This window comes from Phasianus colchicus, chromosome 2, assembly GCF_987193195.1.
Source record: "Phasianus colchicus chromosome 2, bPhaCol1.hap1.1, whole genome shotgun sequence".
Taxonomy (NCBI): domain Eukaryota; kingdom Metazoa; phylum Chordata; class Aves; order Galliformes; family Phasianidae; genus Phasianus; species Phasianus colchicus.
This window is the reverse complement of record NC_143437.1, coordinates 85,462,338-85,480,166: the sequence shown is the minus strand read 5'-3', so window position 1 is coordinate 85,480,166 and position 17,829 is coordinate 85,462,338. Positions and strand designations below refer to the sequence as shown.

The window sequence follows — 17,829 nt, the reverse complement described above, 5'->3', positions numbered from 1 at the left end:
TTTAGGAAACTAGTCAATTTTCTATTTCAAATAGTACTGTGACTGATTTAGGTATCTAAGTCATAAAATTAAAAGAAAATCTCAGTTTTATGTGGTATTTCTGGATCTCTCTGGGAAAGGCGAGATCACTTATGTTTTATTTAATCTGCTTTATTTTATAGAAAAAATAATGTCAAATATATATATTGATCAGAAATCGGATTTCGGAAACTCCTGTGTGGGAATGTGCTTCTATATCAGGATCAGCTTCTATATAAAATTGTTAAGATTATTACGTCTACAGAAGTTTAATACATGTCTATAGCAATTTCTGGTACAGCTTTGTTTAGCCGGTGTGCCTGCTGTTATGTAAAAATCTTATCACTTTAATACATAAGATACATGCAGTGATGGTCATTAGCACATCTTGCCAAGATGAAGAACAAGGAATAGCTATTAAACAGTGCAACTGTTGGGACTAAACAAGAAGAAATGTAAGAAAACATTATGAGCAAAGAAAGTATTTTTGAGTTTTTTCTGCCAAGATCTTGTGAAGACTGAGAAACAACCAGAAATAGAAGACAGGACTTGGTAAATAAAAATGTTCACAGAGCCCCTGAAGAGCTTTTTGTGCAGCAAAATAGAAGCTCTTTTCCATTTTACCTTCTCTTTTCTTCTTTCTACCAGCAGGCCTGTTCACTTAAAATGAAAACTAGTATTCTAAAAGCCTGTCAATATTTTTTCATAAATATCAGTTTTCTACTTTGCAGAATGTACAGACTATAAAATGAAATTGCCATTTACTATACAAAGAAGAAAATGCAATAAATAAAGCATTAAAACGTTTTAAAATATATTTACTGATTTCAATATATTTGTCTACAGTATATGCATCAGTTTACACAGCATCAGTACAGAAGAGTGCTCCCTCTAAATAAAATACCCCAGGCATTTATTCCTTTCACTATCCATTTCTTCAGTTTCTAACTCATAATGTTTCATGGCAATGAAATAACTGATGAAAGTTTCACCTAATGCTTCCTTAATGCATGAATCTTTCTCAAGTGCCACAAGAGCATCTTCTAGCTTCAGAGGGATGGATGAAGGTTTCAGATCAGATATGTGGTTTTCTTCCTGCGATGCATCATCATACCTAAGTCCCCTCTTTACTCCATCTAGACCTGCAGCAATAGTAGCAGCAAGTACCAAGTAGGGGTTTGCTGTAGCAGAACTTAATTTATTCTCTATGTGAGTGCCTTTTCCACCATGACTTTTGACATTAAAGGCACAGCTGTTATCATTATATGCCCATTTTGCACTTACAGTCTCTTTTGATTCTTTGCTGTATTTGGAATAAGGCTTACGGCAGCTGGTGGTAGGAGCCATCAAGCAGCTAATAGCTGCTGAGTGTGCCAAGAGACCAGATAGCCAATTTTTTCCAATATCTGTGAGCTCCTCAGCTCCATAACCAGCAGAAAATAAATTCTTCTGGCCATTCAGATCCCACAGACTATGTGAGAGAGCCCCTGAATTGTAGAATCCGGATTCTGAGAAAAAGCTAGCTATGTAGCTATACTTTTTAGCCACCTCTTTAATGCCTGTTCTAAATGTGAAGGCACTGTCAGCAGCATCTATGCCAAATGCTGGATGAAAAGTGATCTCCATTTGTCCAGGCCCACTAGAAGAAGAAAAGCTTTCAATGTTGGCCCCAGTACAATACATTCCTTCAATGAGCTCCTGAATGAATGTCTGGTCATGGTTATTTAGTATCGTTGCTGCAGGAAAGGATATTGTCTTCGAATTTACAACCTCAGTAATGCCATAAATACAAAATTCATAAGTGAAGGCAGAGTGTAGAGAAAAGCCGTTGTCCTGAAGCTCTCTCAGCTGCTTCTTGGCAACATGCCTAGGTGAGGTCATTAGAGGGTTGCCCAGCACAGTGAAGGAATCGCATATCACTCTAGCAGTCTGCTCGGTCCAGGGTAGAATTCGAAATGTTGATAAATCAGGGTTCAGGATTATGTCGCAATTAAAATTGGTTGCATTTATATAATCTATTTCATTATCCTTAGGATTCAGGGTCAGTTCAAGATAACTTCTGGGCATGGCAACACCATGAATTGCTTTTTCCTAAACACGGAGCAGAATGACAAGTTACCCAATGAGAAAAAAACTGAATGGTATTTCTATGTAAGTAAAATTTATAAAACTCTGATTTATAGGAAGAACAGTTGTATTTTTTCATAAAAGAACACCTAAAGCACAGCAATCACTGAAAGTGAAAGATAGTGGCCAATTACTGTGTTGCTATGAAGCGGGACAATCTTGTACAAAATTTGTATGAAAATTCTGGCATCAAATATCCTGATGATTGTTTTTTAAATTCCCATTAAGAGATGTAGAAAAAAATGTTCAACACTTAGTATTCCTTTTTCTTCTTTTTTCTTATTTTTTGTACAACTATGGGAATCATCATGTGCAAACTTTGCAAGTCAAACTTTTATTTATAATTACTTTATGAGCCTTTAGCATTCTCTAAGCATTTTTTTACAGAGAGCTAAGTGACCATAAAAGACTAATGATGAAATTCAGGCTGCCACTTCTCTTTAAATGCCATAACACTTGCCTTACCATTTTTCAAATGCAAAATTAAACCAAAAATTCTCATTTTGTAGTTTTATTGAGTTGGGGAAGAAAAAAACCAATCAAACAAAAACCAAAACATACATAGCATTTTCAAGTGAGAAATTATTCTGTTTCAATACTCCCCTCTTAGATTGCAAACAGCATAAACTCCTAGTTCTACTTTCTCTCTTTAAACAGAGAACTTCCACTTACATAAATGAAATATAAGTGCCTTTACAACTTACAACAAAACCAGTGGATGATGAAAGCTGCAATTATGTGACTGTCAAGAGAAACTTGGCTCATATTTACATTTTACCTTTATCCTTCCATGGGAAAGGGAACAGAGGAGACAGAATGAACTTAAAAATGGAAAGCTCAGAGATGAGAAAATATTTCCTAACTAGATGGAATATTGTTTAAATACTTAAAACTGTAAATAATGGCTCCTCTAAAAATGAATGAATGAACCATCAGTATGGAAAATATTGCTATTGAATCATATTTTTCACCTGATTGACTACTATAACATTTCTAATAGCTAAAGACATTTTAATTTACTCAATTTCTTTCTGTTAGTGGTTACAATTTTCTCATTGCAATTTATGATATCCAATAAATCTAAATCTTATAACTGTGTAGAACTTGAAAAGATAAAGAGTTTACTAGAAGTGCAAAGAAGAGAAATTACTGGCCATATTTAATTGAATTATCATTTTTGAGAACCAAGGGATAGATGATTACAGTGATGGAAAAGTGTCCACATTCTTTTGGAACAATAACAAGTGAAAGGAGCAGATGATTTGTTCTAAAATTGAGATTTTTCTAGCACTAGGAAAAAAATAAATAAAATATATATATATATATATATATACATATATATGTGTGTGTGTGTCGTGTAAATTAAGGACAGAGCAATGAAAACACTAGGTGTACCTAGAAACCAAAATACTTACATGAAAAAAGCGAGAAGGAACATTCTTTGATCTTGACACACCATGGAGGTCTATTGATTCAAATCTGACGAATTGTATGCTGTCCCTGGCCATCTGCTGTTTAATAAATTCAATGTGAGAGAACAGGTGAAGGAGGCTTGGAATTCCGACGCCGTTTATATCAGGTTCTCTGCTGGATGCTATAAGTGAAGAGGAATGTTCATATCAAAAAAAAATAATGAACGCTGCTGTCTAAAAAGTACAGTAGTAGCAAACTGATGCAGAGTATAAAAATAAAACTAAGAAAAAGATATGGATCACAAAACATTTTTGTAAATAAACAGGCTTTTTTTTTTCCTGAGAATCCATACAAAATCCTGTGGTTTTTTTGGAATAGTCTGTAACTTGAATGTTTTTTCGATAAGAAAACACAGGGCTATCGAGCACTGAAGTCAGGGATTTCTGAGGAATACCTTGGTATGTTTATTGGGTGAGTTTAGAAGCACAAATAGCAACTAGATAACCTTTTCCCACTGAAAGTTGATTTAATTCAGATTTTATGTTCCTTTAAATTCTTTAAAAAGTGCATGGATAATGAAATATAATAAAAATAATATCTATCTACTAAACCTGTCTTTTTTTCTTTAGAGACCTAAGAATAGTAACTTCCTTTCACATACCTCTTGATTTCTCAGCCTGTTTTTCTTTTGCATATCTAAGAATTATTACTATTCAAGTTAAAGTATATAAAATATTTTAATTTCTATTTACTACCATAAACTTACTAAACCAAAGGCAAAAAATATGATATTGATTTTTTTAAAATAAAATATTTCTTCCTTTGTAGGAGGAAAGTCCTCCATTCTTCCATGGAAACCGGGAATATGACTAGATGAATTTTTTAAAATCATTCAGACCAACAGTAGATCAGGAACAGCTGCCACTTATCAGCAGCCCTCAAGTGGAAGTCAAAAGTTACATCGCTGATAGAAGGAGCACTCCTAATCTCACCAGTAGCAAATTACCACAAACGGAGTAAAATTCCTTTAGCAGAAGACAGCAGACAGATCTTTTTGATCTTTCCATTGGGACAGCGAGGACTGCCAGCTGCAAATCTGCAAGGAGTCCAGCAAAATAGCCCAGCACAAAGCTGTCTGACCATTCCTTCAGAAGGCAGCAAACTTCCACAGTCAGACTTTGTGGAAGCTCTGAATGCTGCTGTACCAATCTCCAGCTTCAGAGAGCAAGGAGGTTGCTAGGATACTAAAGTAAGGAGACATTAAGTAATAACTTTGCTCCCTGAGGAATAAATAACAAGTGAAAGCAAAAACAAAGTCAAAGGAAAAATAGTATAAATAAAATAAGTAAAACCACGAAAAAAAAAATTGTCACAGACACCTTCTCTTTTTCATCTGCTTCAGCTGTGAGCTGCTTATGGAAACAACTTTTTACTCTGTCCTCCAAAAGCACTGGGGCACTTGTCCTTAAAGAGATAAACATTGAGTAGGAAGTCCTGTTCAATTTTGTGCAACACTACTCACACTGTTACAGATGCTGACAAGACACAACTAGAGCAGGGAATATATGTAAATTAACATTATTTTATGTATGTCATCCAAGAAATGAGGACTTGAATCCCACTTCAGTCATCCCATTTTGTTTTACAACATAAATATTTTCTGATAATTGACAGATTTGATTTCCTTATGAATCTGAGCACCAAGCAGCAGTCTATTAGCAGAATAGGCTGCCCAGGGAGGTTGTGGATGCCCCGTCCCTGGAGGTGTTCAAGGCCAGATTGGATGGGGCCCTGAGCAGCCTGGTCTAGCATTAGGTGGAATGGTTGGTGGCCCTGCGTGTGGCAGGGGGGTTGGAGATTCATGATCCTTGAGGTCCCTTCCAACTCTGGCAATTCTGTGATTCTGTGATAATAAACTGTGGCTACTGATCAGATGGATAGAGCTCAAAAAGACTCTGAAGATCTTCCTATGGATTACAAGTGGCATCTTCAGCTCCAGGGTAAGAAGCCTGAGGTTTTCGGCTGTAAAAGCGGTGCTAGAGCCTTTATTCTGCAAGTGTAACTTCCTGTGCAAGATGGTACGTATTTCCCTTTCCCATTCAGGGTTTACATTACAGTTCTGTCACAGGTAGGTCATAATGTTTTTGTATTACTCAAAGTAATATTTGACTGACAGCCTTGGATATAAGGCTTGCAGATATTTCTTATAAAGAAGAAATGTTGCATGTATTACTTACATCTTCTGAACAAACATTTTTTCAGGAAAAAATCTGCACATAATTTGTCAAAAACAACTTCAACTCTTACCCAAATAATCCTGTAAATCAGTCTTCCTAGGAGATAAATAACTTATAGTAATTTCAAAGTGAAAAATAAATGTGATATATGTTCATAGTAATGATAGATGAATTCATTTCAGAATGCAAAGCTACTGATATACGTTATTTAAACATCTAACAAGGTAAGTAATTTTTTTGTTATACGTGCATTGTCTGCAAGCTAAAGTTGTTATTTCAATAAATGCATTACTCCATAATTGTATTATATGAAATGTCATAAATGAATAGAAAAATTCTAAAGGTGATATATGTTAAACAACATTAAGAAAATCAAAACAATTAGCTGAAGAAGTAAGAATTGTATTTTCAGGTTTGACTTGTTATAATTAGTGATGGATCTTTTTAGATGATGAGGTTAAAATTAATATCAGTAATTTAATTTAAATTGCGCTAGACTAAGTCCATGCAGCTTGTGATGGAGAAAGTTTGGAAAAGAGTAGTTAGGAACCAAGTACTTTTCTTTTCCCAATTCATACAAACTTTATCTAGAGCACCACCTACTGTAGATAAGGTAGAAAATAAATAAATGTTAGGCAAATGTAGCAGACATAGATGCACAGTCTAACAGTCTCACATTCTCCTGAGGGAGAAGTATGTTCACAAGTTTCCCTGGGACTTTAGAAATAAAGACATTTTCATTTTCAATTCATAAACTCTACTAACAGAAACATATATATTAGTTTCACAAGATGCTCAAATTTGGGTTCAGATTTTCATTTTAAAATTCATTTTTAAATCCAGACTGAACTTCTTTTATAAAGAAAATTGCTACATGTATGTCATAGTTTCTAGATATCTATATCAAATCAATAGTAAACAGGAAAACATTTAATGTTTATTTCTCTGTGGTTCTATTTGTTTTTTCCACTGAGAAGCAACTGGTATCACTTGTGTTTGTTTTCTAATTACTACAAACTAGTTATTAATATATATCAATTATCTACACATATTTAAAAATATATATGAATAATGCAAGACTACAAATGCTACTCCAAAAATCTATAAAATATACAAATGATAATATAAAAATGAGTGAGAGCACCATATGAAATGGAATGCAAGATTATTTAGGGAAAATAAGCCTTTGCACAATGTTCAATGTAGATTAAACTCTTCTTTAGTACATTGTAGAAGGAGAGGTAGCTGCAGAGAAATAGTAGAGAATCCATTTCAGTTATATAAGGTCTAAACTAATTACTCTGGCAACACTGCAATGTTACTAGAAAGAAAATGGATATCTCTACTAGTAAGGAAGAATTACTGTCTGAATATACCTCTTTTGCTCGCAGCATTGCAGGATGACTGGCTTACCACCACATGAGTTGAATCTTACAGAAAAGGGGACATAATGAAACAGAAAGATAGGATCTTATGTTGTATTGATCCAAGAAAAAAAGAGTACAATCATAAAGAGTCATACAGCAAGAAGAGATTTCAGCTATTGGTATGAAAGATAAAGGATTTAGAACTTCTGGTTTGCTTTAAAGAAAAATATTTGGGTTTTGAGCCTGTGAGGCAAAAAAAAAAAAAAAAAAAAAAAAAAAAAAATTAGCAATGGAAATATTAAATTGTACGCAACACCATACAATTTGTTAGGTAAAAGCCAAATGTAATCCAAAGCTCAGAGATTCCAAAATTGTTACTGTTAAGTTTGTTTTAGATGAGAAAAAAAGAGTTTTACCCCATCTCCCTTCAAAGTTAGCTTTCATCTATAGATCTCTTACAGTTGTTATCACCATTGACAGAGAATAAGAATAAATCCAGGTTGCTTCCAGCATTTCAAATCAGCAAGGCAAATAATCTAAGCTAACCATGTAGACTTCTTCCCCATTGGGTAGAAAGCCAAACTCCAGAGGCCAATTTCTCAAAAACCTCTAATTACCTCTTTGAAGATAGAATTCCTGCCTTTTTTTACTGATAAAATAATGAGCTTGGATTAGACACTTTAAGTGGCTAAAATCTGGATGAAATCTCCCTGTGGAATCTGCAATTAATCTCTTCAATTCCTTATACTTTTTAAATGGTGTCATAATGAAGAACAGTTATTCCTGTATTTTAAAATGTATTTTCTGGCTTTGAAGACAGCAAATGAGAAAACAGTGGTAATCTAAATTTGTCAGTGATTTTTGTTGGTCTTTCAGAAGAACAAGAATAAAAAAGCGACCTTGTAAGGGAACAGCATGCAGAGCAGTCTAAGAAATAATCCTTTGAGCTGCATATTCTAAGAAAGAGAGGTTTGAGCACAAAGTATTTTTTTCAGGCCTGTTAATTTCTCATTCAGTTCCCTGAATTAGTTTTGATGTACAACCATTCATGGATATCTTGCCTGAATTTGTTCAAACTTGTTAACACAATATGTCAAAAACTGTTCTGTAGCTAACAAAATTAGGTATACGTTCAGATTCTTTACAGATTACCCATAGCCATGTTTCCAACATCTGAAAGCAGAACAAGAGAGCAGGATAACTTAATACTGTTGTATACTAATATTGTCTTGCATTCTGTTGTATAGTAATGATTGACAAAATATCTATTAATGAAGATAAAATATTCATATTTCCTGTATCACTGGAATAAATCAGAGAGCATCATAAATACCCTGAAAAACTTATAATATTATCTGATGCTCCCAGGAATTTATTAACCTGATACGTGTTCAATTGGCAATTTTTTGTGGGTTTTATTGTCCTTCCTGGAATAGATACAAAGCAACTAATTGCTTAAGTTCATCACATTATTATAGCTTATAGTAGTTTTCAATTTGTTGACCCAGCTAATCTAGAAGTTTAGTTTTTACTAGTCAAAGAAAACACAGCCTATTAGTAGCAATTAATTTACTCTATAAACACTTCCAAAATGAACTTATTGAACATCATGAAGAGGAAGTTCTCTGTGTCATTTTCTTTTTCATATTAGATATTTTGCATTCTAGTTCTCTAATAGAGCTAATAACTGAAAACACCGCCTGCACATAGGGCCTATTTCCTCTTCTGTAAATGTTAAAAAGGAAATTTTAAGAAGGCCAAGTAATTTCAGAGTTCTACGCTGCCTAGCAGACCTTTGGGAAATGTTGCCTGTGCTCAGTTTAAATGAGGAAATGTCTCAGTTTTAGTGAACAAGACATTGCCACTTGTGCATGGCAGTCTTTGGCAGCATGGCTTTGTAAAAGCCTTACTTTAAAAAAAAAAAAAATACAGCATAGACGTAGGGTACAACTTCTGATCCATCCCTGTCACACAAGTGTCGATTTTCTTGTGCTCTAGTTCTGACTATTTTGCTGAAATTTTGCAACATCACAAAACCGCATAAAACAATAGAAACATATTATTTAACAGTACAGCGGGTGATGGTTAAATATCCTTACCAGAGTTGCCTGCAGAAGAGTCAAACAGAATCTCAGGAGCAGAACTTTCGGCACTCATGGAAGTTTCTGGTTCTTTCAGGAATGGCTGATCCACCTCGCCTCCTGCTGGTTGCGGCTGATCAGAATCCGCAGAGCTGAGGACCAGCAGAGGTTTGCTCTGCTGCCCTGCTTCCTCCTTGAGAAAACTGTGGTACTTTTGATTCTCTTTTCCAAAATGGAGACTAAGAGTCTCAAAGGGCCTTCCTGATTTTTCAGCTCTTTTCTCCACGGGCTTCAAGTTTTGTTGACTAACAGTGCCATTTGACCCACTTTTGTAAATGGTCCCATGGGCAGGCAGAGGGCCTTCACTCAGAAGTTTTTTTAGCTCTTGTAGACTTTGTTTAGAAATGCCAGGTGTGAAAGATACTGCAGCATCACTCCCTCGTGTGGTTGCAGTGCTCTCCAGGGAACCCATCTTTGTCATATGAAACTTGCTGTTTTCTTCATCCATCCTGCCCCAGACCTCTTGTTTATGCTCTGTCTTCTCACTGTCCTCTTCTTCACACACTGTCTCTGTGCATTCAACTTTCTCTGTGTTGCTTGTGGATTGTGCACCCACGGACAGCTTTGTTTTACCTGATGTTTCTGTCCCCTCCTGCATTTTTTCTATTGCTATTTTCCCACTGTCAGCATTTTCTGGGATGTCATGTGTTTCCCCAGACATGTCTTCTTTCACGTTGCTGCCAAAATGGGAACTGCCTCTGTCCCCCCTGTGGTTTTCTACCAGAGGAAAATTAGTCAGGTTTTGAAGAGAATGATGCAGTGGTGGTCCTGAACTAACAATGGTTCCTTGAAGAGGATGAGGATCTGGTATTTTTGAGGTGAGAGATGGCTCAACCTTCTCATTTTCTAATAGAGGAGCATGCTTTGTGGTACTCTTGATTCCCTTTTTCTTTCTGAAACTACATATATTGTTGCCATCAACTTCATCATTGACAATTCCAGCTGTGTTCTGTAACCAGCAATAAAATATACAGCCAAATAATATGCATGAGCGAAACAGAACAGAGAAAGGGAGTACTACCACCAGCTGCTTTTACTTTGTAGCACTTCCAAGACTTCTTGCTTATAGAGATCTCTGTGAATACTTTACTACACTAAGATTGGATAAGATTTGATAAGATTTTCTCACTGAATTCTTTTTCTTAAGTTTTAGAATAAAGCTGGTGAAAGTATCTTTATAATTTAATTTTCAGGCAGATTTAATAGATTTCAGTTAATAGATTAAAACATACAGTGTGACATAATTTGTCAAGCAAATGTACTCTTTAAATGTGAGGGAAAAAAGTATTTGTAGTAATCACACTTATGTTTATTCTTATGTATGTTAAAATAGCTTTGTGTGTTGTTGTTTTTTAATAGAGGAAATGTATTGCCCTAAAACATGGAACAGTACCAATTCTTGTAAGTATGGGAAGTGAAACCTGAAAATAAATCATTTTTAAATGAATTTCACAATTTAAATTGGCTAAATAACCAAACTCCCATGGCAGTAGTCAAATGAGCAAATCCATGTTTAGATGTGCAAGCAAGAAAGAAATAAGAAATAAGAAATAATAAGAAATAATAAGAAATAAGAAATAATAAGAAATAAGAAATAAGAAATAATTTACTTTTATTTTTGCAATTTATGTGATTTAGTGCTGGGAGCAGATTTTAAAATAGATGTAAAAAAAAATAGAGATGGTGCAAAGAGAAATAGAGATGGTGCAAAGAGGAAGTAGAAAAAATAATATGTTTTTATTATCCCAATGAATATCATTATGTGCCTGAATCGTCTCTCCGTTAGTATGATTAATCTGCTGATGACAAGGCAAAGAACAAAGGATAGAAAATAAGAAATAGCAAAGATTTTAATATCACAAATGATTAATTATTTCACAAAATATCAAGGTAGGTATCAAATTCTCCATCTTCTGACATCATAATTGTGGTTCTGTAGTACTGTTTAACCAACAAAGAAATCACTCCATATTTGGTCACAAATTGTCATGAATACATCCTCAAGCATGTATTTAAAACTCAGCAACATTGCCAACAGTTCTTGGCTTGCTTGGGTCAGGCTGGAACTGAGAGCTGTAAAATCACTGAGAAACAAAGAGGTATCCTCTGTATCAGACTATTCTTTACCTTTTCCACAAAGGAATAATCTGCACACTCTACATTTTCTGAATTTCCAGAAGAAAAAACAATCTGCACAAAAGCAGAATGCCCGTCTGGGTAAGGCAATAGACCCCTCTGATGGCAGACAAAAACATTTAGAAGAAAAGGAAGCAGCATCTGATATGTACATGGAAGGAAACAGTTATGTGGCTTCCATTATAATCATTATTATCTCAATTTTTCTGTGTTATTCTTTACCCATTATACTATTTTCCATCATTATCCCACTCAGCAAGGCATCGAACTTGTTTCTTAAAACAGCTTGCAGAGACATTTCCTTCCTCTCTCCCCCTTGCTCTGAATCTCTGCAGTGTGTTTTATTTACAGCTTCTTTCAGGGCTCACCAGGGCATTCCTGCTGGTGCAGAAAGCAGATAATAGCCAGCTCTCTAGTAAGGACGTTTCAAATTAGTTAATGAAAAATATTTAAAGAAGCATCCTTTGTGGCAGAGACTGCCACCATAAAATTTTCAGATTTCTTCTTCATGAAGCCTTCAAAAGTCATTTGTTTTCTTTGGATAACTTGAAACCAGTACCATAACTACAATATGTGCATTTCTGCCCTATAATGCATTCCTGTATTCTGTGCTTAAAGATCACTATTGACAATTTAAATGGTAGACTCAATTTTTGCCAGTTGTTCCTCTAACAGATCTTTGAAAAACTATTCAACATAATGGTGAAGATTAATACATCATTTTGTATATTACTTACATCTTGAGTCAAACAAAGAGTAGTTCATGTAACAAATGCAGAACATCAGAAACCTGCCCTTTCAGTTAAACGTTTTGATGAACAAAAGATAGCAGGCCCACATTATAATCTTTACCAAAACAAATTCTTTCTGAATAGAGATGGAAATTTTTATTTTTAACAAAATTCTAATAACGAATGTACTTATAGTACTCTGAAAAGAGTTTGTTTTCTCTACAGAATTGGAGGCTATGGTGCTGCAATTTTATCATTAGATATTTTTCATAGGAAAGGGATATTGCCTTATTGTTCTAAAAAACATGATCATTTTTACTTTTAAAGAAAAAAAAAAAATTTACATTTTTACGGAGAACACTGTATCTACACTAATCTACACTTTACCCAAGATACTCAATAGAGGGCGCTGTCCCTGGCGACTTTCAATGCCAGGCTGGACCAGGTTCTGGGTAGTCTGATCTAGTTGTGGATGTTCCTGTTCATTGCAGGTGAGTCAGACGAGATGACCTTTAAAGGTCCCTTCCAGCTCTCAGGATTATATGATTCTATGATTCTAGAAGCATGAGCCACAACATAGCCTTACTGTCTGGCAGTTTATGTGGGTGTCAGCAGTCAGAAAAAGTCCAGTATGGTGTGGGAAGCACCTGGGAAATATGACCTAAGAATTTTCTCCTTAATTTATTATTTATAGAAAGTTTATTTTACGGAAGACAGGATAATTAAGTAAAGTAGCATCTTGAAAGAACTACAGTACAGGTGAGCTGGAGAGTGATCATGTCTTAATTTCATGGAATCATGCTGGGTAGAAAGTAAAAAGAAGTAGTCACGGCATTAACACGGTAAAAGTTCTAATTATTTTTAATGTCATTACCAAATGCTCCTACGTTTTTTTGCCATGTGGCAGCAGTAACAGGATAACCTAAAGCTACATAAAAGTTTTTTTAGCCATCATTTGTTTCAGCATCATTCTGTTTTCATTTGTTTGTTTTCAAATACTTACTGGCGTGCTCAGTCAAAAGCCTTGGAGCTTTTGAAATTTATTTGTCTTTCTTAGTTAGTGAACACTCAAGTGGTGATTCAATTATTCTTGCCAGAAATACAAGGTCCAAAATTTATGCAGTGTATGCTGCACTATGCAACAAATTAAAATTTACATTTTCTAAAAGATGTATCTGTTATAAACTGTCATTGATAGGTATTGGTGCTACATGAGCCCCGACTTCCATCAGGCCTTTTTGCTCCAGTGCTGCAACTTGTGCTGATCCCCTTGATGTGGGAGATCTGCTGGGGAAGGGTTTCCATTTTGGTAGAAGTGGACCAGTGCAAGTCCTAGAACAGGCAGGAAGACTAGGGTGGAATAGACACCAATTCCTGTTATGGACAATTTCAACTCATGCAAATAACAGCTTTACTTGTATTTACTAGATACCTATTCCATTGCTCTGAATGCATAAGAGTCTGGATGTTTGTGACCAACAACAAGAAAATGTCTTTATATTACAGACAGTGTCTCTGGGATACACTCATGTATTACAGCAGTGTATTAGGAAACTATACCAAATAAAGAGAACAAGACAATATCCTGCTGTTCAGCTCCCATATGATAATGGCAGGTGGGAAGTGGAGAGAATACAGGATAGTACAAGCAAGCAGATATTTCAGCCCTTTGCAGATGAGATTGCTAGCTCTACTTAACCCAGCTACCTGCCACTTCTGGCATGCTTTCAGGCTTCCACAGCAGATAGACATTTAATATCTTGTGGCAGTGCAAAAGCCATACATCTAAAACAATTGATCTTAATCAGTTTGCATTCCCTTCTAAGCTTTGTACAAGCACTGAAGTGGAACATTAACTGTATCATGAAATACAGTGCTGTCAAAAGGCAGTTCATCTGTAACCTACCACTCCGTAGGCCAAGAACATTTGGAAATGTAAAGTGTTGCCTTTGGGAGGAATAATAAGCGCAGAGACTTCTGGTGTGTGGAACAGGTGAAAGTCCAAGACAATTATTGAACATTTGCCTCAAAAGGATTTTATAAATGATTCAAAATATATCTGCAGTGTACTGCCGGACAAAGTCAGATGTTGCAAAAGGAAACTTCTATTTTTTCCTACTTTTTCTTCCTTCCTGACATTAGGCGAGGCTGCAAACACTATTGGGGTTTATAAATTTCTCTGAGCAATGTATTGATGAAGAGAGACAGGAAAATGAGAAAAAGGAACTCACACCATAGCATTTGAAGGAATATGTTTTAAAACATTTCCTATGTAACTGTGGATAAAGTGTTGTAGAAGGAAAATGAAAGAGGAAACAGTGCAACTCTAGCAGTAGCTATTCTGTATGTACATAATCAACAAGATAACTAATGTACCTGCTACTGGCTATCCAAAGAAGTGATGCACCTACTCAGTAAACTGCACTGCAGTACTATTCACACCTTTGTTTTCACTTTTCTTTCAGATTATTAACAAATTTTAGCCATTATTTAATAAACGTTAAGAGGTCAAATTGTGATGATCTTCCTCAGTTGTTAATAAGTATTTTTTGAGAATAAAAGATTCATTTTACAAAGGCCATTAAGACATCAAAATGTGCTGACTCAGATGTAGAAAACAAAGATTTGGAAAACAAAGAAATATAGATGCTAAAAACAAAAGTGAAAAAAAAAAACAACCATAAGGTCATTTGAATGTGTTATTTATTTAAACTGCTTCACTTGGATTTTTCTATCACAAAAATCAGAGTTGATGAAGTGACATGAACTGTTTCCAGACTAACTTCCAGTATTAAAAAATCATAAGCTCTTGTTCAAATGATGTCAACAATTGCCTTATTCACACTGTTTTAGCATTTTTCAAGATTACTTTCAAAAGTAAACCAACTTTTAAATGCTGAGGAATTTTCTCTGAACCACTTGGGCTGCTATCAGGTTACCCTTTACAGCTTCTTCTGTTTGGCATGGTCAAGTGTAACTAATGTTTTTATGTGGTAGCAAATCTCAGAAACTAAAAGTCAAGTCTTAAAGAGAGGTGTTCCTTAAGACTTTACATAGTAGTGTGCATAAAATAAGCATGCCCATGTTCAAGTTTTTTCTCTGTCTCTTCTCCTAGCAGATGGAAAGGGTTGCCCAGCTGCCTCCCAGCAATGAAGCAGTGAAGGAGCACAGGCAGCTGGAACTAATTTTCTGCTGCTGGGAATTAATGCAGCTTCTCTAGAGCTGCTGGTGCTACTCAGATTTATACCAGAAGGGAATGTGACTCATGGACTTAGAGAGCTACAGAGAACAACCCAGACATTTCCAGGAAGTTACTGTGGGCATGTAGGGATTCTGGCTTTTTGCATGTAGTGATAAAATAGTGTGCAGTACTATATGCAGATGCTGGTGGTTTGTAAGCTAGAGTTGTGAAGATTGCAGCACATTGTCAAGATATTGCTGTAACTAATTTCTCTCTCAGTGACCATGTTTGATGAAGTCGTTCTCAGGGAGTGATTTACTACTACAGAAACGTCACAGTGAAGGACTTGCAAGTGCATAAATATTAGGTATGTGTGATTGTTTTGCAGTTAGAGAAGCTATGAAGCACAATCTTACCATAGGTTACAGGAAGATGACAGTAACGTTAGGAGCAGAGGCAGAGTCTCCTTCCTGCTTTGAAACTTGTAAATACACTCAAGATTATTAATGTCCTTCATGGGAAAATGAATGAGTTTAGCTCACCTATTTTTACATCTGACTTCTGCTTTTGTCTGCTGTTCCTATCCAAAGACTTTGTACTACACATGCAATTAGTAGTTTTACTTCTCAATGTCATTGATTCTCTAACTTTTCAAGGCAGCATAGTCCTTGTGGCAAAGTTATTTAAAAGTACTTCCCTTGGACTATGCCACCTGCACCACATAAAAAAAAATTCCCTTAAGTGAGATTGAATCTCAAAATGAAGATAATTTTGGACCAGAAAAGAACACTGGTGGTGCCATCTCCAACTTGCAACAGTGTAAATGAGATATAGTAACAGGGTCCATTTAACACGACTGATTCTTCATCTGGAAGATATTTGCAAGGAAATGGACTTAATGATCTACAAGACTTTTATGTCTAATTTCTGTGACTCATTTCATATACAAAGATGGTCTAGGAAGCAGCCAGTGACTCAGAGCAGATGTATCTCTGGCATAAAAAGTATCCAGTTCTTCATCCTGATAAAAACTTCTAGTAGCCTTTGGATGTTTGTCTGCACAATTACTTCTAAGCTATGTTATATCTTTGTAGCATTTTTAATTGAATTTGTATTTTAAATAATTGAATTTATATTTCATGTTTTTCAGAAAGAGATCTCTTGGACTGTACCCAAAATAACAGGTATTTTTAACTTTATTGAAAGTACTTATTGTAATGCTTGGACAAGAATCAACTTTAACGAGCACTTATATGAAAACTGAGCATCTCCAACTTCACCCAGCTCTGTAGATTGACTCAAAAGTGTCGCTTTCTAATTTTAGTCAGTTTCTAATCAACAAACAGTAGTGGCTCCATTCATATTAACGAAGCCAATCTGGTTTTCTACAAATATTAATGGGATCAGATTTTTGATCACTATTTGTTACTTTTCATAATCTCTTTAAAGAAAGACATGAGAAGGTAAAATGAGCTAGGCTTGCTTTCTAAGGCAAGTAACTGTTTCAGTTGATCTGTGTCTGCTGCAGAATTAGACCATACGCAACACATACACATGAAGAAAATTGTGTATAAAGCACAACAAAGTATTTGCTTGATTAAAATCTTGAAGCAGGTGCAAAAGTATTTTATATCAGCTTACCTGCTCAGAAATCATTCTGTCAGTCCCTTACCTGCTGACTGAGATCTCCCTTTTTGTTCATGTCCACTTCATTCTAGTTCAAGTCACCATTAGATATGGCTTGGTAAAAGAGTAGTGGAAAGACATCTCATATTTATAGGCACAGACACAAAAAAGGTTAGTTAAAACAGAACTGCTGTAATGTTCTTTTCCCAGAAAGCCATTCAAATGACAAACCATAGAAAGCAGCCCTGATGTGTCATGGCCAGGAGCACTGTTTTCTGGAACACTGTTGAAGTAGTGAACTGACAAATGTACATTATTAGCTGCCTGCCTACGTGGAAACAAATACAACTGAATATAAAACTGTTTTGCTGCACTTTTCTCCTCCCAAAAGGGTGGGTTTTTTTGTTTTTTTTTGTTTTGTTTTGTTGTGTTTTTTGGTTTTTTTTTTTGTTTTTTTGTTTTTTGTTTTTTGTCCTGTAGCAAACCATTTTCATTCTAGAACAGAAGCTATTATTAGGCTCCTTCGATATAAAACCTATGTGGCATTGTAACAACAGTATGTTATTGGGACACATGGGTAGGAATTTGAAAGACACAGTTCACTGCAAGAGCAATGTGCAGTGCTCTACTGTCAATCAAGGTGTTTACATGTTGCTAATTAATACTGATAGATCTGGTTTTAGTAGATTTAGGTAGAAGGGTCTTTTTTTTGTTCCAAGTCTCTAAAAATATATCAAGGATTAGATAGTTAAGTTGTTTTCCTTATACCTCTTTAGTTGTCGGGTTTAACATGGATTTAAAGGACCGTGTTTAACTGATTTTTCATTCATCTAAATTCCTTTAGCTGACATA

General features: G+C 35.3%; 1 protein-coding gene across 1 annotated transcript; it reads right to left on the bottom strand.

Moving 5' to 3' along the window:
• Window positions 1-793: 793 nt before the first annotated feature.
• Window positions 794-17,053, bottom strand: LGSN (lengsin, lens protein with glutamine synthetase domain). Its single transcript, XM_090136150.1, has 4 exons — window positions 17,024-17,053; window positions 9,262-10,333; window positions 3,561-3,739; window positions 794-2,109 (listed from the first exon to the last, which is right to left on the bottom strand). Exons 1-4 carry the CDS (start codon window positions 17,051-17,053, stop codon window positions 910-912), a joined length of 2,481 nt encoding a protein of 826 aa, XP_089992276.1. The 3' UTR covers window positions 794-909.
• Window positions 17,054-17,829: the final 776 nt, after the last annotated feature.

Bases quoted from the DNA above. Each gene is read 5' to 3' on its own strand.
- LGSN (XM_090136150.1), bottom strand. From the start codon at position 17,053: ATGAACAAAAAGGGAGATCTCAGTCAGCAG. The intron at 10,334-17,023 runs GTAAGGGACTGA...ACAAAGTAAAAG, and splicing joins AGGGAGATCTCAGTCAGCAG to CAGCTGGTGGTAGTACTCCC. The intron at 3,740-9,261 runs GTAAGGATATTT...CTTCACTTATAG, and splicing joins CTCTTCTGCAGGCAACTCTG to CATCCAGCAGAGAACCTGAT.